At 42.7% G+C, this 22,371-nt stretch overlaps 1 protein-coding gene across 2 annotated transcripts in view; it reads left to right on the top strand.

The window, feature by feature from the left end:
* The window catches only part of LOC138267270 (polyunsaturated fatty acid lipoxygenase ALOX12-like), a 115,455-nt gene that overhangs the window by 47,563 nt on the left and 45,521 nt on the right, over nucleotides 1–22,371 (top strand). For both annotated transcript variants that reach the window (XM_069216129.1, XM_069216128.1), the window contains exons 4-6: nucleotides 11,131–11,253; nucleotides 12,483–12,589; nucleotides 20,607–20,779. In XM_069216129.1, the coding sequence (XP_069072230.1) occupies nucleotides 11,131–11,253; nucleotides 12,483–12,589; nucleotides 20,607–20,779 (403 nt within the window). The remainder of the gene's footprint in view (nucleotides 1–11,130; nucleotides 11,254–12,482; nucleotides 12,590–20,606; nucleotides 20,780–22,371) is intronic.

Below are 22,371 nucleotides of genomic sequence, written 5' to 3'. Positions count from 1 at the left end.
TGGCATACCCCTAATTGGCACATTTAACATTACTATAAGTCCTTAGTATATTTTACGTAGTGTCCCCATGGCATGGAAGTTACATGCCCCTAGTGAGCTGCACACCTATTGTGCCATCCACCAGTGTGGCAGTGCAAACATGGCTTCAAGCCTACCATTGTAGTTTGACGGTAGCAATGCAAAAACTACAATTCAAGCTCTCAAAATAAACCTTTCTTACAGGTAGAAACCTCCCTTTTAAATATGAATGTCACTCCTGTGTAGGTCTAATAACCCAGAAAGCAGTGTGCATAGTATTTAAAAGTAGGATATGTAGGAATTTAATGTTACTATCTCCGTATAGTGACTAGCACCCAAAAGCTATTTTTACTCTAGGTAGGCTGGCTAGCCCACAGAGAAACACTAGAAAGTGACATCAAACACAAATACTGTATCTTAGGAATGGGAACAGCTAGAAAAAGAATTAAACAGCTATTTTAATAAATCCAATTCAATGGTGAAATTGGATGTTTTATAAATATTAAGGGAAAGTAACATTTAGAAAGTTATCTTTTCCCTGCCTGATATTGCAGGTGGGTCATTCGCATTCACTCTCCTGCTTCCTCCAGCCAATGATTAGACTTCAATAGGTGTGAAGAAGGTGTTAAATGCCTCTAAAGAACAAATTTGGTAAAGATGACTCATTTGAACACCACAGAATAGGCAGTGTTGGAGGTGTGGGCATTCTTTTTTGACACTACAGTGTCACATCCTGCTTGAGTATCATATTCTGCTTGACATACTGCTGGATTGACATATTACAGCTGAGGTGCACTTGAAAGGGAGAGAACAGGATGCTAAGACAATGCTTGGGCATCTACTGTCTGGTTGCTAAAGGACCCTGCTTTTATCATAATAGACGTCTGTCTCTGGGTGTGTTGTGGGTACCTGCCCCAAATTGAATTTTAGTGTCAGATGTGAGAGGACACAAGGGATGCTATTGTACACTCCCTGTCCACACATCCAGCCATAAGAGCCCAACTTTTGGCCGAGGACGTTTGCCATCTTGAAAATACTCACAGGGCAGGGTTGGCCCTGGGAACCTTTACCTCATTGGTTAGGGAGTGGCCGGAGTTACCCCACCTATTAGTTCATGTCAGGCATAAATGTGGCACCTCCAGGCATCCACTTGAGAACACTTACTGGACCTACAGAAGATCAGAAATGGATTAGACCTGATATATGTGACCTGAAGCACTGGACATGCTACCTGTTGTATCCAGAACAAAGAGGTGGACTCCAAGAGTCCATTGGTAATCTCCTGTGTGGCCAGAGGGAGACACCAAGCTGCAGGAGGCCTTTTCCTTGAAGTACCCAACTGAATAGTGGAACCTGGACCTTGTCTGGACTCCTGTGGGGTTTAGAAGTGTACTCCTCTAGCAGATTGATACTGAATAGACCTAGGGCCTGATTATATCTTGTCGCAACTGCGACAAGAGTTCCCTCCTCGCCAAGAGTATGGTCTGCCAGCCCCTTTAAATTCAGGCAGACCATAGTTTGACGACATTGGAGACTACTCCATCTCCACCATGGTCAAACTCCTCAAACTGCCGATGGAGTAAGGGCAGTTTGAGGCTGGCTATATGTCCTCCTGCCTAATTAAAATGGGTGGGCAAATAGCTGATTTTGAATGCCCGTCACCGCCAGGAAAAACCTGTTGGTAAGCAGCACTGAAAAATGCTCAATGCCCACTGCCCACCTTGCCATGGGAGGAAACTCCCACAGCAAGGGGGGGTGTTGTTTTTTTTTTTAATTTTCAAAAAGAAAATCACACTTTGAGATTTTCATGTTGAAAATTTTTAAAAAATGTCACTTTGACGTACAGCTCAGTCATTTTTACTGGCAAAGTTAAAATGCATTGTTGGAACCCGCTGTGACAGCAGTTTGTGTCAAATCTTTGTCTGCTGAGTCAGTGGACATTTCATAATCTGGCAGGCAGCACTTCCATCAGGGTGACGGAGTAACTTTCCTTGTCGCCCTGGCAGAGGACAGGCCATCCACCAAATTATAAATCTGGTCTCAAGTCAGAAGGTGAAATCTTTGACCAAGACGAACATGGTTGGTGTATTCAACTCAGGTTGCATTTTAGTCCGCCTCAAATTGCACCTAAGTCCCGCTCCACCATGACCAAAGACTATCATGGGCACTTTGTGCTTTTTGGAACTATTTTCCCTTAAGATGTTAAATAATCACATCTCTGGTTGCCCTTATTGGACTTGGGTCATTTTGGCGTAATTTTGTTTATTGAATTTTACTCTAATTTTCTAATTGTGAAGAAATTTTTCTTTGCTTTGCATTCTGACTTCATTACCATTTTGGTACTTCATAAACACTTTACTCATCTCCCTAGATTGAGCCTGTCTATTGTGTGCCATAGCTAACAGGGGGTTGAGCCCAGGTTACCAGAGTGACTTAGAGGGTTGTGATTATTACTTGAGTTGGTTAATTATCTACCTCAAATAAAAATCCAAGTTTTTACACATACAAAATAAAAACTGGAGTTCACCAAGGATCTATCATTTCTCCTCCCTTCTTTAATGTATATATGAAGCTATTAACAGAGACAATCAACAGTTTCGACTTTATCTTATGGAATTATGCTGATGACACACAAATAATGCTTACAGTGGGAAATCTCAAGGATGCACAAAGTCAAAATTCAAAAACTGTCTCAAAGCCATAGCCATCCATTAGGATGACATGGAACTATTTTAAATAGAATGTATTGGAAACACTCACATGCGGTGATTTGGCAAGGTTATGAACTATTAACGCTCTGCCTATACAATCTAGTCATATAGTGCAACTATCAAAAATATCAAAAGACATGCAAAACCTTGGAATTGTCATGTACTTTGCACTCTTAATGAACGCCCAAGTAGACAAACTACCCAAATGGGCCTTCTTTGTTTTGAAGACTCTTTCATACATTTTTCCATCTCTAGGAGGACCACAAAAGGTTTAAGCAACTACATCACTCATCATTTCATGTGCACAAAGAGCCTTATCTAGACTTTGGAGGATGGGATACTCTATTGTAAATGTGGTCGCTGTCCAGTCTGTCATATTACAAGTGTATTACTGCCTATGGCACTTGTAATATAGCAGACTGGAAATTTGTCACATTTCAACAGAGTATCCTGTCTGCCAAACTCTGAATAAGCCTCAGAGTCTGTGTCACAGCATTCCTCTCTCAGCCATAAAACCACTCCAGAGAATTCAGAACTCCGCCCAAGATTACTTTTACATATAAAGACATGTTCACCCATCTCTCCTGCCTTGAAAGCTCCTCAGTGGTTACTGGTCACAAAAGACCTCCATTCAAAGTGCTATCTATCAATTACAAGGCAATACACAATAAAGGTCCTGAAATTTCTCCCCAGATTTAAGTCAACAAATACTCCCATAAACACACAAACTGCCTGGGTGTTAATAATACCCAAGCACCTTGTGTGTGTTGTGTGTATAGCATATGAAAGGAGGATGTGCTTGGGATGCTGTTTTTTCCCTTTGACTCTCGCATTGTGTATGCAACAAATACTCCCAACCTAAGAATGTATGTTCGAAACTAGTACCGTGATTAATCATTCCACCTCACAAAAAGAAAGCAGTCAGCAGCACCACTTTCCCTGTAAAGACTGCCAAGTCATGGTATGCCCTCCTAGCAAAAAAAGGGACAACTGACTAACATCTGGGATTTAGAAAAATGAATGGCTAAGAGCTGGCTATTCCCAACCTTACTAGCATGGATACCATGATATGCCATCTTCTACAAAACAGAACACACAACAAGAATAAAGCCTGTTTGTGGACAAAAACAAGCTGTGGGCAATGTTACAGGTTCTTATGCAAGAACACAATCAATGCTACCAGCCAACAGATCTTAACTCGCCTAGTCCATGTATTGCTAAATGTAAATTAAAAGTTTTATCAAACATCCAAATACTCTATAATTTTCTGCCACCTCTAGATTGCATAAGATCAAACATTCTCCACCCACTATATTTCATAATCCATGCACAAAAAAGTACTTTGATTTATGACCATCAAATACCTACAAAGATGTGCATGCCCTGGTCCGCTTATTCAAATTCTGTTCCCTATTGCATGCCTTTAGTCGACTCCTACTTTTGGCTTACTTTTCTATATGTACTTTTGTAAATTGTCCATGCCTTGACCCGTAGCCCAGAACCCCTTACTTGTCACAAACTCACCATCAATCAATCCTTTAAACTCCCACTACATTATTTATTCACCCCACCAATCATTTGTACAAACTAACAAATTCTCAATACCCCTGATAGGGTTGGCAACAAACTCCCTAGTGGAAGTTTCTGCTACCCAATCTATTTGCCGGATCAGTCATGTGTATGAACTAACATATCCACAACCCTGCTAGCAATGACTGAAAAAAGGTAAGAAAAGTAAGAGCCTTGTAAAACTTGGATGCAGTGTCTTCAGGTCCATGGGACTCACAACTAGCTTGTCTGCCAGTAGCCAGCTTATCTCTTTCAAGCTAACTTATCTCTTTTTCTGAAACTGAACCGTTCAATTTTGTTGCATATTCCGATCAATCCATGCAAGGGAATGTGATTTTAATATTCTCAAATCCGACCAATTGACTTGTCACAACAAAAACTGTACAATTCCATATCATACTCCCTCATTGCCATATCAGTATTTGAGATAAATAGGGAACCATCTTTCTGCATAATCCCAGGACTATCTCATAAGCTCCCATCTGACCATATCAGCTAGATACAACTTGGGCCAGTCCTTTATGCTTACAGTATCGTTGACCAGCCACTTCAACATATGAACCATCAATGTATTTTCCCTTTTGTCAGCTACGCTGCACTCATCCATATATTGTCTGATGTGACCCAGAATTCATTTGCCATTTTAACTTTAAGGCTGTTCCTCCTCTTCAGCTTTTGTTTTCTAGCTTCCTCAGGCCCGACCTAAAATGTAGAAAGCTTATTCAGCTGTTAAGATAGTCTTCGTGTAAAGCATTGAGGTTTCCTGTATTGTCGTTGCGTCATCTAAAGAACTCAACTTGCACCAGAAGAATCCAGTTATTTATTTTTGCATTTATATTCTATATCAGAGTTAATTGAATCATCATTTCTTTTTTTTTTAAATATCTTGAGGAATGTCTCTGTGTCCATCTCATGTGGAATTGTAGCATATCCCCAGCTGGTGAGTCATCCAACAGTGTTGTAGGCTAAAATTGGACATTGGTAACCCAATGGAATATTCTCTTGAATAGCAGCAAGGTGAAATAGTGAAATAATTGTTACAAATCTCCCTGAAAGTATTGCTAGCATTCAGACAGGGGATGCAGATGGAGACCTTAGTAGACAATTCAGACAGTGTTTTGGATCTACATTTGAATTATTTTTAGTCCATATCAAGTGCTGACCTACACATTTCTTGTGTTTGTTAATACCCAGTAATGTCCGGGCTGTGTATATTAGGAGTACCCTGTACAATAGCAGCCTTGCCTCAGGGTCTCGTATCACCTTTCCACATTGTAAGTTAAGACCTTTGTGCACAATGACACTGTGTGCCTATGAAGAGGAAATGCGTCAGTCATACAGTTATGTGAAACCAGCCCAGCCAGGTGTAGTCTCATATGTAAATATTGTGCCTGTTCATGCAAGTTACTGTTCTCACTTCTACACAATAATTCAGGCCTCACATTCCACTTCAAGTAGGTTAATCATATTGTTGCTTAATTTTAATCCCCTTGATGTACACAATGCCTTATTGTAGGGTTTCTCAAGGCACTTGGTGCTCCATGTGCTTTGCTGAACAGTGGGTTGATTCACTGATTTATTAACGTATTAAGCGCTATGTTCACCACCTAGTGGCTTTTGGTCGCTAATATCTAAAAACACAAAACTGAGCAGATGGTTTCAAGAGCCAGGAAAAGTGTGCATCACCTCTATTATTTAAATTTAAAAAGATTTTAATAATTTCTAACAGGTGTAAAATCTGAGTGGAATGGAGTCCCTGATTCCGTTGAAAATGTAAGTTTTCAGCTGAGATGGTATACAAAGAAGGTAGACCAACCCAAAAGCTTTGGTTTGCTGTCATGATGACCTCCCTTGGAAAAATCTGGTGAAATACGCACTGGGCAAAAGCAGCAGAAAAAGAGGGAGAAATATGCAAGACTGGGTCCACCAACCGCAACACCCGAAGTTATTCCCCATTCTTGGGCACTAAATTTATAATGATTTGGTAATATTGCTTCCTGGAATTACCATACCCAGTGGAATTGGTAATTGCGGTTGCCGTAACACTGACGTAGTTTATACATATTCAGGGTCATAGTGTACCCCCATGCATAGAAGATGGTGCTGGCTGCCCTCTCACCAGGACATAAGCTACTTGACTGTTGGTGGCTCCTGTTTAATAGTAAAGGTGTGCAGGATGTTTCACCTGTACGTTAAGGAGAGAGTATTTCAACCAAAGTGAAAAATTCCCAGATGTGGGTCCCATGCTCACTGTGTCATACGACTCAAACTATAACTCAATGATGAGGCCCAAGTAGGTCGAAAGCAGGACTTCAGGTTGCTTGCGGTCCCTTCTGAGTGAGACCTTGGCTGGCAGTTCGGGACAGACTGTTCCCAAGAGGAACTGGGCCGGTACTGCTATGAGTAAGGCAGGCCTTCATCTAAAGTGTACTGATGGCGAAAAACAATGGAATGGAATATGGCCCAAGCAGCTGAAATTAATTCAAGCATTACAACCATCACCTTGTTGTTGATGCAGTGTGTCTGTTGGTAGCATACATGGAAATGTAGTGCTAAATGATGGGTTCTTCTGTGAACACACAAGATGGTCGTTCCATGCTACCAGGGTGAGGTCATTCTGCCTGCTATGTCCTTCGGCTCTGCACTTTAAAGACTGAGTTTTTGTGTTGTCCATCTGGTTTTTGGGTGGAAGAACACATACATGCATGGGCGTCCGCAGAATTTATTTCAGGGGGTGGGCATAATTTTAACGTCATCCATCCTCCCACCCTTTTGACAGTATCAAAAAGCGCAGGGGCATGGTCCTTGTCACATAAAGCACAGGCATGCAATGGTTTGAGAAGCCTGATGCAAAACCTTAATAGAAGGATTAAGCTGCCATTGTCTGATTAGCAGTTTCTAAGCTGTTTTTATGTTAACATATTATGCACCACATAAATATTATAGCAGTTATAGCTGGCTTACTGCTCCCTGTAACAAACTGCTCTGTGTAACACACGGGCTGCAGCCTGCTTCTTCTGACTGGTGTGTGCCTGTGCACTGTTGCTGGGGGTCAGCTAACTTTGGAGGTCTGACATCAGAGTCGGATGCAGATTGGTCCAATTCGGGTATCACGCGCGCACACTGTCTGGCACTGTCATTGGTAGTGGCATGCTCAGCCTGAGATACCAATGACAGGGCAAGCCTCCCAGGTCGGACCAATCTGAGACTCGCACCAACTCAGTGTTAGCTGCTGCCAGGAGGACCCACCCCCACCCACCATAACCTGTATGCGGCGTCCCAGACTGTTTTTGGCAGGGTCCGCGGCCGTATTAGTGCAGGCAGAGTAATTCCATGGCGGCCATAGTGTTACACTGCACTGTGAGCCTGCACACCAGGCTGTACTTAAATTCGGGGTGGAAAGAGTTCTCCCTTAGCCCCCCCCCCCATGCAGACCCCTATGCATACATGCCAAAAACTAATGAGAAACAAAGCACTGGAAAAACTGTTTTGACTTGACGAGGGCAGACCTTCTCCCAGATCTGCCTAACAGCATCCAGATCAACACTCCACTAACCAGTACGTGCTGCCTCTTCCTTCAGTGCAGGATGCCCAAGAACAGGGCTGGACTGGGAACTTAAAACAGCCCTGACAAAAATGATAAATGCAGCCCCCATGTGCAGATGTGCTAATGCAAGCTAGAACCAGCTCCAAAATATGAAAACAAAACAAGCAACTCTTTCAAGTTGCCGCCGTGATCGCCTAACTTGCTCCACCACTCCTTGAGGCCAAAACTGGCCTCCAAGTGTCAAAACCCACCTCCTGGGGCTCCAGCCTCTCAGGGGATTTCCCGGGTTGCCACTCCAGCCATGCCCAAGAAAATGCCTTTGAGGGATATTTCTTGTATAATGACTTGGGTTATGATTTATGAGGGTTGCACACTTTTTGATTAGTTCTGAATTTAACATAGTGGCCCTAGTTTTCCCTGAGTACTTGGAGCCCAGAGCCAGTATTTATATTCCTCTGACTTTGGAAGGACAGTCTACAGTGCTAGTTGAAAGGAGTGTTTTTAAGGAACAAGGACTTCAGGTTGTTGTTCTCCACAAGGCTGAGAAGAAGCAAAGATCTAGAAGAGGAGACCATGTAACCTTCCCTGCCTGAACACAAACGTCCAGGCTGCCATGAATGACAGAAGTTGCTCTAATCGGGAAGAAATACCAAAGTCCAGCTGATTGAGAATTATGTGGAGGATGACTTGAGGACAGAATCAGGTCTACATCCATGAGGATCTGTATCCTTACTGGGCTGAAGCTAAAATCTACATCTACATCTGCATCACACGATGAAATAGACACTGATGAACTGCGCTTCATGTTGATCGTTCACTACCCTTTTTGATATTCCCCAGTATAGTTTCTCCTCTGGCTGGTAGTGGACCCTTGACTCAGTGGTTCATCAGACGCTGAAGAAGGTCTCTGAATTCTCTTTGCTTTGTTTGGAGCATGTGCCAGCCATTCCTGAACTTGGGGAACTTCATGGGTTCCTCATTTCAACCTAGACTCAGGGGGGCTACAGGTGAGTTCAAAATCATTGGGACACTAGTCTTACAATTCATAAGATATCAGTGTTGAAAGCTTCTCTAGCTCTGTGGCCCAACTGCCCTGGTCGAACACCTGGTTGGGAGTCAAACTGTCCAGTAGGGGTCCTGTCTGGTTACATTTAAAATAAGTCTACAGTAGTGAAAAACAAAGCAAAACACGATTGCTTTACGTATCAAATGCATCGGAGTTAAAACAAATTGTGTGACAATTCAACATACATTTCAGATGTAAAATAGCCCCTCTTGCATGGCAGGAGGAATGATTCACCAAGCAGCCAGCAGCCTACGGTGAGAGACTGAAAGTGCAGGGTGCAGCCGAAGCCCACTCTGTATGCTTAAAGTATTGATTGAAATGCTGTCAAACTAGACCTAAAAATGACAGTCCTTGTTCCAATTTTCACGTAACCCACTCCCACCCAAAGCGCACTAAAGACATACAACCTTCAATGACATCAACTCATTTTCTTAAGCCTGAAATACCGTAAACTTACAATTCCCAAGTGATTTAAGCCCAAAATGTAAAGATCCTCTTAAATCTACTATAAAGCAATCCATGGCCTATGGTCACCTACACTACTAAAGCAAAACAGCACCTCCAATAACATAACAAATGAATGAGTTACACACTAAGCCAATTGGAGCCAACCAGATTTCCCCAAAAAAAACGCCAAACAGAATTAGAGTGTATTATAGAGCTAAGTTTGAGCAGCAAACATGTCTCTTATACCCTGATGACAATGAATCAAATACAATTAGTTTAAATGAGTGTCCACCAATATGAAATATAAGTAAACTTCAAATTTCACTTAGTATCGCTAACAGGTGCACCCACACTGTTCCATCTGTGTGTACTGGAACTTTCACATGCTCTGCTTTAGCACCAAATGGCTTATTTATGGGGAATGGGCACAGTCCCATAAGTCTTCTTGCTGCCCTGCCCTATGCCAATGTGAAAGGGCAGGAATGCACAGTATTTATGCAATACGGTGCATTCCTGTCCATTTCCCCCATGCTTATTTTCTGCCTAGCGCCAATGCAGGCACCCTCGCCCCACAGTGTAAGGGTGTCTGCGTTGCATACAGGATATTTTTTGTGCAGGAAGGGTCACCTTCCTGCACAAAAACAATCCTAAGAGGCGTTTTCCTCTTTCCATGTGTGCTGCACGATGCAGCACTCATGGAAAGAGTAAATACAAATATTCCTCCTCATTACCTCCCCAAGGTTTTAGTGCTTTCCCAGGTTTAAATGGTTAGGTAAATCTCGAGCGGCGTTAAAATCTGTGGGTGTTGGGTGGGAAAACCTGATACACAGCAGGTTGAGCTACGGGCCACCAAATACAGTGGAAGCATGTCTGCATAGATATAACTCCGGTCCACGGGGGGGTCCTGTGTCAGAAGAATCCAGCATGTGATCCGACTCCAGGATTCCAGGCACAGGCGGAAGTTGTGTTCAGAGTCAGACTCTATGGCAACCTCACTGGTGGGTTGTTCACTGCATGGCCTCTGGAAAGAGTTAGAAAGCAGAGTAACAGTGGACTATGAGACCCTAGAAGAGGGGAAGCGGACTCTGATCCACGTACAAGTGCCACCATAGATTCACTAGGCAATTGGGACTCCATGTGAGGCTCACCTAATAATGTTAAAACATAATATTGCCCAAACTAGAAGGATCTTTCTGCCTCACCTTGTGGCATCTCCTTTTTACCTTAATTTGTTTATGTAGCCAGATTATGTTGCTGGGCAACCTTTGGAAGTACAGAATGGCTTCTCTCATGTCCTGAAGAAGACCATTTCCGTATGCAAAACATTATCAACTAAATTACACTGTATTATAGGCGATGAATTGTAGTGGGTCCACTGCGTGAGATAGAATATAGTAATTGTCCGGTGTAACATATCCACTATTGACTCCACAAGTCACCATTTCATTATTGTGTGAACCTTATCTTGACAAGAGTCACAGTACCCTTTACACTTTAAGCATACCGGTCAGTTTATCTTAGTGGATTTCAAAAGCTGTGTACATAATAGTCACTTTTTGCTGGATATCTGTACCCAACACCTTTACTCAAGTGAAAAGGTCCTTCATGAAAACCCTCGTTCTACAATTTGTGCCTCTTTCCTGGAATATGTTTCACACAGGTATTTCGTTAGATTATTTTGCCTGAGGCCTGCTGCTTCCAGGGGAATTCTGGAAGGTCTGGTATTTTGGTTGTTGCGCTGACATCTCCAATGATCTGTTTGTGTTTGTCAGGTGGATGGCATGGCAGCCCCACATCCCAAAATGCATTGCTGCAGATTCAGAGAAAGATCTTCCTCAGGATGTCCGGTTTGACAATGAAAAGCGGAGTGATTTTGAGAATTCTCTGCACTATGCGTAAGTGTCCATATACCTACGGATCTCGCCCGTAGCCCAGACATATCCCTGCTGAAAACTAGTAGAGCTATTGCCCTCCGTACTTCATGTGCGGGGAAGAACAGGGTCAAGAGATGGCCTGCATGCCGGGTTCTATCTTCATTGGTGTTACTTGATGTCTAGGTGCACTTCTGAGGAGGATGTAATTGATTGTTGGCGGGAGAGGTTATTAGAGAACACCGACAAAAGAACATTTGATGGGTAGAAGCATAGAAAGAGTAAATAGGGGAGGAACTTGGAGGGTGGATGTAAAGGACAGAGATGGACTGTGCAGCAAAGGGGGACTGGTGGTGGATATTGGGAAACGAAGACGTGAGCAAGCCAAGAATGGACACTTTAGGAAGGATGGGAGAAGAGCTAGTAAGAAGAGGAGAATGGGACAGGGACGAGATGAGGGCAAGGATAGGGACATAGAGATAAAAAAAAATATCAAGGGAACTGGGAGGACAGGAGAGGACTGACCGAAAGGAAAATGAGGTACGATCTTCAAAATAAGTCCTAGTTGGATAGAAGGCAATTAAAAAGGGGTTTCTGCTGTCCTCCCATCTGCTTCCTTCTTCCCTTCCCTGTTGCACATGTGCAAAGCAGACCCCAGGGTGTATTATTCTGAGCATGGTTTGTTACATGACAGTACAAGGCTATTTGGCAGGCTATGGCACCACCAGAACAGAGCACCAGATTGCACATGCAAACTATAGATTTCTGTCACATGACAGGATCTGGGGGTAGATCAGTGTTTTTTTTTGCTTTGAGCAGACAACTTCCTTGCTTTCTTCTGACCATACTGCCTTATGCTGTACCTTAATTCTGTCTTGTTGCCTGTGGGTGCTGTCTTGCTTCCCCCTTTAAAGCTTCACTGCTCTCACTAATCAATGCTGCCCTTCTCTTTCCTCAGGTGTACCTTGGGTTACCCTCTGGTGCTGAAGATGCTCTGACCTCCATTGTTGCCTTCACCTACTTCCTGTGCTGTCTTGCTTTGTCGGCCTCCATGCTTTCCGGATCTGCTTCCAGGGCTGCTTTACACTTTTCTTTTTCTATGATTACTCTTTTGTTTCCTTCGTGTGTACCTCCTGCCTCTTGCTGTATCCCCTTCCTATTACCTTGCAATCATCAACTGTCTTGGGTGGCTTTGTCCCCAATGCACCCCAGTATTTTTTGCAGCTGTGCTGCCAGCTGTTTTTCTTCTACAGGCTGATTGAACTTTCGCTGAAAAAGCTGATGACAAAGCTGAGCACCTCCTGGAAGGACTTGGAGGATTTCCGGAGCATCTTCTGGGGGGTGAAGAGCCCAGTGGCTGGTGAGTATCAGGGCAGTGTCTCTGACATGCAACCAAAGCAGTTCTTCTACTGGAGTCTTTACAAGGAAAATGTCTCTGAACATTCTGGGGAGTATGTTACTGAGCATTTAAAGGGGAGACTGACTTTATTTTAGAGGTGGGTTAACATGTTTGTGCAAGCTGAATCTTTCATGCATTCATGTGTTTCATTTAATGTAGTTACTTTGTAGTTAGATCTTGAACAGTCTTTGAAAAACAGTATTCAGCAAAAGGAGTGTCTTTAATCAGATCCTGGCAACTTTGACAGGCACCCGAAAATGCTGCTGTTGTTAGTACTAACCTCAAATAAATGTGTCCGCCATTGCTACTGCAAAGTTTGGTTTCCATGTTGTAATCAACTACAGCAGGTCAAGCTGATTGCTTTAAGTTGTCGATCACCCTTTGAGCACCGGTCACGGATTAAACTCTTTTGAAATAAAATGTATTACTAGGACAAGTGCATCCATTGATTGCCACCAAGGTTTGGGTAACTGATGCAAGGTTTCTAAGACACTGAAGCTGAAAATCCTGAAGTTCAGCAAGACCGCGAAGACTGCAGGGAAAATGAGGAGGCCCAAGGAGGAGTATGAAGGCTACTTAATCGTTGGATGAGGAGACTGGTTCCAAGGAGGCTGATTTGGAATGACCTCTTTCCTCTTTTGTCAGTTATCCTCCCTGCGTGTGAATCCACTCTTTCTTCTAGCATGTACTATTGGGCACACCCTCTACCACAATCTTTCCATCTAGACGCCAGTGAAGATGTAGCCTTCAGTGTTGATGTCAACACATTCTGTATGTTCAACTTCTTCAAGGTCACAGTTGATATTCTTGAAGATGTGTTTTTCAACACCAGCACGTGCATTATCAAATGATGTACAAATGTTCTTGTGAACACAAATTGAGCATTTGTAGTGTACATGCGGGATTCAACATTAAACCCCTTCTCAGCCTTGAGTTCTCAGATTGCATCAAAACAGTAATCAGCTCATTCCTCAAGAATCAAGGGCACTGGTACGAAATTTAAGGTGAAAGCTTTTTGGGTGGGACGTTCCGGAAAAGAAGGAACCCTCAAACCTATTGCAGCAGAAGGGGGTCGTAGGGCTCTGTGTTGTTGTGAATAGGAAATGCTGGTCCTACCTTTACAACATGCACACACAGAGCTGCCTCAGAATAGAACAATCCTTCACCAGAAGAGGTCATGGAGAGCCTTTTGGTTCTCCCTACCCATTGCCGTCTGCAGACATTCCCTCACTCAGGAACATTGTGAGCCCAGGAAAAAACATCTTCCTTAGTCCAGCTATTTTGGGCAGTGGCCCAATACCAGAGTCAGAGTGAACAGGAAACAAAATTGACGTGGTCATCTGAGAATGAACAACAACAGCAATTCCGTTCTTATCACCGTGATGACTCATTTGTGTATGAAGCTACAAACATGCTAACTGCATCACAAGAACTGTAAAGTGTATACACTTTGATACATTGAGGACTTTAGTTGTGCTTTTTAGTTTGAACAAAATAGAAGCACAGTATGGAACTAAAAGCCTTACATAGCAAGGCATTTCACATTGAACAGAATGGTAAAATCCTTTGATACATCTGGCCCTAAATGCGGACAATAAGGACGTAGAGAGGCAGAGGGCTAAGGGGAGGAGAGTGAAAGTGAGGGCGGTATAGAGTGCGAGAGAGTTTGCAGTGACGTGAAGGTGGATGCCTAAATGGAGCCGTCATGTGTCAGTCACACCCGCAAAGGCCAATATTCAGCCATCCTGTGCCCAGGTAGAGCCTCTATATGACAATTCGCATCACGTTCTCGTACACCACAGTAGTCTAAGGAACAATTGTCATATGCCCAGGTATACTCTCATAAGCTCAAGTATGGCCTCATTTTGGAGGGTACAGACTTGATGATAAAAAGCTGTGCCTCCCAAGATCAGGTAGAGGCTCAAATGTTCAGTTACTGCCAAAAGATGCCAGGTGTCTGTGTGTATGGCCAGGAGGAATCTCCTATGCCTACAAGAAGCCTCATATGCCCAGGTACGACACTCACTAACCAGAAGCAAGCTCGAATGCTCTGATACTTGTATCATAGATGCATCGATTCAGCCATATATATTGGGGTACAGCCATTGTATTCCAGGTCCTACAATCCTGCTATGGCTGCAGCTTCAAACACCGACGTACAATCTCTCGACATATATATATAACTAATATGACATTCTAATAACGATCCTAAAGTAAAGGCTTGAAACTGAGTCATTGGAGTCCATGTGTTTTTGTGCTAGGACGATGGTAAATCTGTATTACGGGGTGCATGTACTGTACGCAAAGTAATGGCATGAAAGAGTATGTGTGTGTGTGTGTATATGTGTGTGTGTGTATATATATATATATATATATATATATATATATATATTCCAAACATATGGTGCTGCACTCCTGAGGCTTTAATATGGCAAATTCAATTTATTCACAGAGCAACATTACAAACACCACAACGCATTTCAACTTTCCATCTCTCTCAAGTGGTTTCAGTTTGTAGGCACACATTGTTCTCATTAACATGCCTTTTATCATCTTAGAGGCATTCTGGGAATTATAGTACAAGTTGCCTCCTTTCAGAGCCCTGACTCCGCTGTGGCTAACTAATCATACATCCACCTTCTGCTGATTTGACTAACATTCAAACCCCTCGAGGGTAAATAACATTGTCTTTGTTTTATTTTCTCAGTGCATTTAATCTCCTGCTTGCATTTTCTAAAAGCAACACTCCCATGAAGTTGATTTTATCAGCAGAACATGTGTTAAAATATTTCAGTGAAGTTTCCACAGCAGACACACAATTCAAAATTAATCTTCCCAGTCCTCTTTAGCTCTATTTGTATGACAATTTAAGAAGTATTACACTGCCTCCGGGCCCTTTCTTCTCTGAATACATATTAATTTCAGGGCCTCATCGGTATTTGTGATCATGTATTTACAGGACATCTACTCACCAAAAATCTTGACAAGGATGTCCCATTAGTTGCAGGATGGCGCAAGGTGCATTTGAAGTTCAATATATGAATCCGTCTTCAAGTGTACTGCACACACGCAGGAAATTAGTATTTCCTTGCCACCTGTGACCATTCATGATGTTTCCATATCACAAAACTGGGTGCTTCCACTGATTTCAAATCCCAGCAAAATGGTCTAGAAAGTGGAGCACTCTGACTGCCGGTGCCAGCATAGGGTTAAGACCACGACCCTCGCAAAATATTCCAAACAAACAGTGCTGTGCCACAGCAAACACTTCAGGTTTTCACAGTGGGACCTTTAAAGCAGGTCCCCTTGTCAAAATCTGAAGCTTCACTTCTGTCCCCTGCATGTCTGCCGAGGACAGAGATGAAATGCTTCAGCAAGCATGGAGCTGCTGTCAAAGCAACTCCATGCTTGCTGAAGCAATGGTACTGCGAGGGAAGCCTTAAGGTTTCCCCTGCGGTGCCAGGTAGCCTGGAAAGGGCATTTTTGTTAAATAAGTAAAAAAATAATTATAAAAAAAAAAAGAAGTAGGGACCACAGGGGAGCCCTTAAGGGCTCCCTGTGGTCCAAGCTAGCCCATAAAGTGCTTGTTTTTCAATAATAAGATGGAAAAAAAATAAAAATACATATAGGGTCTGCCGGCTCCCCAATGGTCCCAGATAGCCCTTAAAGAACAAAAATACACAAGACCTAAGAAATAAAAATAAAATAGCTCAGTGTGAAAGTCAAGGACTTTAACACTGAGCATTGAGGGTTCAGTCCAGTCTTTAAATATTCAAATAAAAAATTATAGGGTATTTTATAACTTAAAACTATAAAATACCTTTTCGTTTTTTAATTAAACAAACATCTTTTTAAGTTATCATACATCAAAGCCTAAAAAAGTCTGTCTTCCTTTCACTCTTTCTCTGTCTCTTTCAATCTTTCTGTCACTCATACAGCCACTGATCCACTTATGCACCCACTTACACACCCACTTAGATGCTCATGCACTCACTCACAGACCCACTGAGACCGTCTTTCACCCACTCACAGCCCCAGTCAGATACTCACGCACTCGCACACCTACTCACAGACCCACTCAGATACTCACGCACTCGCACACCTACTCACAGACCCACTCAGATACTCGTGCACCCACTCACAGACCCACTCACACACTGACGCACCCACTAAAACACTGATGTACGCACCCAGACAGACAATCTGACAGCCACTTTCACCCCCAGATACACACTCTCACACCTATTCTCACACTCAGAGAGGCTGCGGCCAACTTGCGCTGCGCATGGCCAACGGCCTGTGTACAGCATGGCGTACACTAGTTAAGGGGAATTGGCTGCAGGGTCTGGCTGCAGGCCATGTCTTGCGGGCAACCTCCCTTGGGCCCAGGTTAAGGCTGTGCACTGTGCAAGTTTGGGTGCTTAAAGGGGATTAGCCTCCGGTGCATTAGGGGGTCACAAGGTATAGTTAGCTAAGGTGACTATAACTGCTGAATTTCTATGGTTTTGTACGCTTTAAATGTGAGCCTAACTACAACGTCCCTCTAACTTTTTTTTTTTTGTGGAGATATACATATTTGTGTGTATATATATATATATATATATATGTGTGTGTGTGTGTGTGTGAGCTGACATCTGTTCAAGCCTTTAACCATCTATTTACCTATTTTCTTTGCAAGATTTACCTTATGTGCAATTGCTTTCGGGGGAGTTGGTGACCGGGAAGGTCAGAAGATGCTGTGACCAACAGCTGTAGAGTCTTAAGTAGTGGAAACCAGAAATGGATGATTCTCACACAGCCACACTTGAATATGAAAGTAGTGACAGGTCCATTTCTCGCTGAATGTGGAGCCAGCTTGAAAGACCTGCCAGTGTAGGGAAAGTGTGTACTGCCAAAAACACATCAATGAGTTGGCACTGAGCAAGGTTATTAGTTATTTCGTTGTACAGTAGCTTTAGGGAAGAGAATTGAAACAGGAAGAGAACACTGACAGTAGAATAAACTGTGCAATTCTTTACCCAAATGTAAAGAGTAAGGATGTATCAGAATCAACCCTGTGTGACACATCTTAAGTACTGATTGAAATATTTGCCTTATAATTAACAAATCCATTCGATAAGAGGGAAGAAGGCATTGGCAGCTGCACTATTGGAAAAGTTCACCCAATTTCACCCAAAGCAGCAACTTTACATTATGTACAGACCTTGCAAAGCTTTGCAATGTTCAGAAAAATTCCCAAGCAAGCCAAGCAGCTTTGTGCATTAGTTCAAAATGCTCAATTTTACTTCTATTTCAAAATCGGTGAAAGATATTACTTGCTACTCAAAGCAGACGTGGGAATGTTGCAAGTGGCATGTTAATTGCCTTTAACATGCGATTCGTAGCTTAGAATTCTCGATGTATTCTTATCCAAACCTCTCTGTCTAGCAGAAGTAAGACAGGGTTTGCTGTTGTTTAGATGGAGGACTCCAAGACAAAGAAAGATATGGGGTTTCCAACCATATCGTGAGCACCTGCTTAACGAGAATCTCCTGGTAATGCCCACATAGTGATATTTGACACGCACTTGTTATATTATCTTAAAATTGTTTGTAAAGAGTAAACATAGTCCAGGCAGATCCCCAGGTGCTAAACAACTACAATGAAAATGGAGTCGTGGAGGGGAGGAAGCCATTTCTCGTTGCACGGTCTCTGTAAGGCATCATGATGCTAGAACGGTTGGAGAACTAAAACGCACCGCAGACAAGGCTGAAAACAGGGTCGGAGTTATACAAACAGATGGGCATTGAGCCTGTCCTCAAAAGTCCAGAAATGAGGGCCCTGGCAATGTATACAAAGAGGGCATTCCATAGTTTGCATCCCAGGATCCTGAAGGATCTACTCATGCATTTCTCCTAACTTTAGCAAGGAACCAGAGGAGAGTGGCGGAGGTACAGAATAGTGATCCAGATAGAGCATAAGGTGAAATCATATCTGAAAGCAACTTAGGGCCAGCGAAGTCCAGCGCTTTGTGTACAAGGGACAGCATCTTGAAATTGATCTAGCGGTAAACCTGAAACTAGTGATGGGTGCGTTCTACAGCTGAAATGTGCTCAAATTTGCTAAGGCGGCAAGCTTGCAAGGGTATCAAGTTTTGAATGATCCGCAGCTTGTTGATCCATTAGAACGAGAGATCCAGATAGATGGCAATGCAGTAATAAATATGGGATTTAAAAAAGAGCTCCCACAACCTGAGTGTATTTGCCATCAAGGAGTAATGAAAGAGTTTTTCCATGCTCAGGTTTAGTAGGCAACGGAACCAGAGTTTTTGTATCTGGTAGTTGAAGGCAAGTTAGTTAGCAAACCAAACCCCAAGGTTCGCGACTTGGGCTGCTTAGGAGGGCTTAATACCAAAAGAGGGAGACCAATCCTTGTGCATCCAACAAGATGTACTGTATTGCTACTAACGAACAAGATTTCAGTGTTTTCCCCATTAATTTTAAGGAAGGTGATGGACATGCAGCTGTAAACTGTAACCAGGTAGTTTCTTAAAATGCCAAACTGTGGCTCAGGATGTCCTGTTGAAGTGGAGGAGAAGTTGAGGGTCATCAGCATATAACAGTACTTGAAAGCTGAAATTTGTGATAACCTCTCTCAAAAGCTGTAAATAGATAGTAAATTAGATGGGTGGGAGAGAAGAACCTTGAGGCATTCTGCTGCCCACCAACCCTTCTTTCTAGCAGGACGTGGGCTGTGACACTGCTTGAGAAGGTCACTGTAAGAATCCCTTGAACCCTCCCCACCCCCTCTTTCTCACAAACTAAAAAACTGGCCAGCTAAAGTCGCTCAAGTATTAAAAGACCTCCTCTTCATATATCTTTGTTTGGTTGCCAAATGATGTCTTGTCAGATCAGAGTTATGTTGTCGATGACCACAAATGAGGTAAATGGTGGTCTGTCTATCCCAGGGGGTGGATCACAGGCAAGGAAACTGTGTGCAAATGAGCATACATGAGGTGTAAGGTATGCCTCTCTTAATATGTAGAATTTTGTACCAGTTGTGTGAAGACCAATGCTGTAGATGTGGAAATTGATGTAGACGTGGAAATTGATGTCATCCAGAATAAATAATTGTGAAAGCTAATGGTCACATCTTCAACCAAATCAGTAAGTATGCCACGCCAGTCAGGGGAAGAAATACACAAGCTGCAACTTGCAATGCATAAATGACAGTCTAAAGCAGTAGTTCCCAACCTGTGGTCCAGGGACCCACTGCTTAGAAAATTAATACTAACAGATTAGGTCCCCAGCTTTCAGTAATGACTCAGTAGAGGGGTCCCCAGATTCCATTAATGATTCAGTGGTTGTCCCCGGGTTCCAGTATTGATAAAATGGGGGTCCACAGAAGTCAAAAGGTTGGGAACCACTGGTCTAAAGCACACACTTGGTGCTTTTGCATAGGGGAATACATTAGTCAAAGGTTATTTAAAGATCAGCAGGGCTAGTTTGAGGGCAAAGACATACTAGGGTGCTGGGGTTGCCTTCATGAATGACATCTCAGATTTCCCCAATAGGCAGCAACCATTGCATTATTGGTATGTTATTAGTGGCAAAAGCTCACTTTCCTACAATAGCTTTGGAAATGCAAGAAGTCAATAGGTAGTATAAAGCAGAGATTTTGTGCCAGGTTTTCCAGTGTCTCAAATCAGAAATTCTTACATTTGAGTACCACTATACTGCAGCATTCCACAGGGTAGTACTGTAGAAGGGCATTTTGGTACAAGACCAAGTCGAATCAAGAAAGGTTAAAACTCCTCTGAAATTCCCCATGTGATACATTTTTTACCCTCAGCTACTGCACCCTATGTTGTACTATTAGATTTCTCCTTCACACCAGTCCTGTTTATCCAAGCTTTACTAATGCATCCTATCTGAAAGGTGGGTGGGGAACCAATGGGTTGAGTGGTGACACTGAAGCTGAATGTGCCATCCCTCTACAGAGTATGTGATGAACCACTGGAAGGAAGACTGGTTCTTTGGGTACCAGTTCCTAAATGGACCAAATCCCACAATCATACGTCGCTGTACCCGGATTCCAGATAAGTTGGCTGTCACGGAGGACATGATCTCTCCATTCCTGGGCACCGGCACTTCTCTGCATGAGGAAATTCAGGTGAGATACTGGTTTGTCATGCCTAACATGGTAAAATGGGGAGACGGAACACTGAAAACGGAGGATGGACCCCAAGGGGGATATCATAGCACAAACTTTACTTTCACTGAGGGCGAGTGGGAGCTCCTTTTAGACTGTAAGTTTGAATGCATACATACTCCATAAATTTACACACACAGCTTCTCTGAAAGTTAGCTCTCCTTTTAGTTTACAGACTCTAAAGTCATGCAGGCACAAGTAGAGGCTGTGAGAGTGGAGGCTTCCATCAGTTTACAAAACCACAAGTAAAGGAAGCATGGGTTGCAAGAGTGTAGTAACACACGTTGTTATGAGTTTGTGACTGTTAGAGTTGATCTATTGACTTCACAAAGTTCAGTGTGCTACTTGGTGGGATGGAGAAAGTCGGCTGACTATTCTCACAAAACAAGAATTTGCCCTAATGCAAAATGGAATTATTTTGATATCTATGGAGAGCGGATTGTGCAGTAGCACAAGAGAGCCAACATAGGTGGCTATGTTAAATTACGTACATATTTAAATGAACATATACATTTAGGATAAACAGAACAATGCCCTACGGCTCTAATCAGGAAGTCCAACGTAAAACTAGATAGAGTACCATTTGAAGAGAGTGTTCTGCGACTTAGGATGTTGGGATGCACAGCCTTTTATTTTCAGTTACAGAGGGCCAGGAAGTGTTTCCAAGGGTTGCATGTCAAATATCGAGGTCATAATATCAACCTACAAAGATATGGGCTCCGCAATATTGACTACCACTATATGATCAACATAAGTATAGATGCCACTATTAACTCCATATTCGGCCCATGCACATTTTCAGTCAGTATAATTTTTGGCATTTTACATTTTGCTTGTTATGCAAAATTCCACAAAATTACACCTTTATGTACCACAGCGTAATTGGAGGCTGCTTGAGTCAAAAAATCTTTTTGCGGGTGCACCAGAACAAAACTAATGAACAGAACGCAAGTGACTGTTTGAGGCACTTGTGTCTTTTTTGCTATTTTTTATTTTATCCTGAAGTGCATCCTTTAGTCAGTTTTAAATGTGAGGATGCACTTCATGCAAAACAAAATAGTGACAAGTGCTACATTTGCCGTCTGTGTAATTTGCATAATGTTTCTTAACTTTTATGAGGCTACAGAAAAGGAAATTATGCACATTTTTCACATGCCAACTCTACATCCACTTATCTTGATGATTCAGTGATAGTTGATATTGTGAAGTGATGTTATTGTAGGTCAATATTTCGATCGTGATATTGTAACCCTGCAACATCAGCCCAATGAATGCTCTGCTAAAATGTACCTCCCTGAACTCTGCAAAACCTTTGGTATGCATATCAGGGAGGCTGTTACACCTGCTTGTCTCCAGCACAATCCTGGACCTATCAGGACTTTGCAATCTTTTCCCCATTAAAACTTTCGGATCTCTTTCTTTTTTCTGTTGCTTAAACCAGTGAAGAGGGAAAAAAACACTCTATCCAGAGTCTCGGGCCATTCCATCTTAGTAAAACGTTTTATCAAAGAAAATGTGGAATATTCCCGCAGTTCCGAGCATGGACAAAAGTT

This window comes from Pleurodeles waltl, chromosome 12, assembly GCF_031143425.1.
Source record: "Pleurodeles waltl isolate 20211129_DDA chromosome 12, aPleWal1.hap1.20221129, whole genome shotgun sequence".
Classification (NCBI taxonomy): domain Eukaryota; kingdom Metazoa; phylum Chordata; class Amphibia; order Caudata; family Salamandridae; genus Pleurodeles; species Pleurodeles waltl.
This window is presented reverse-complemented; position numbering and strand designations above follow the sequence as displayed.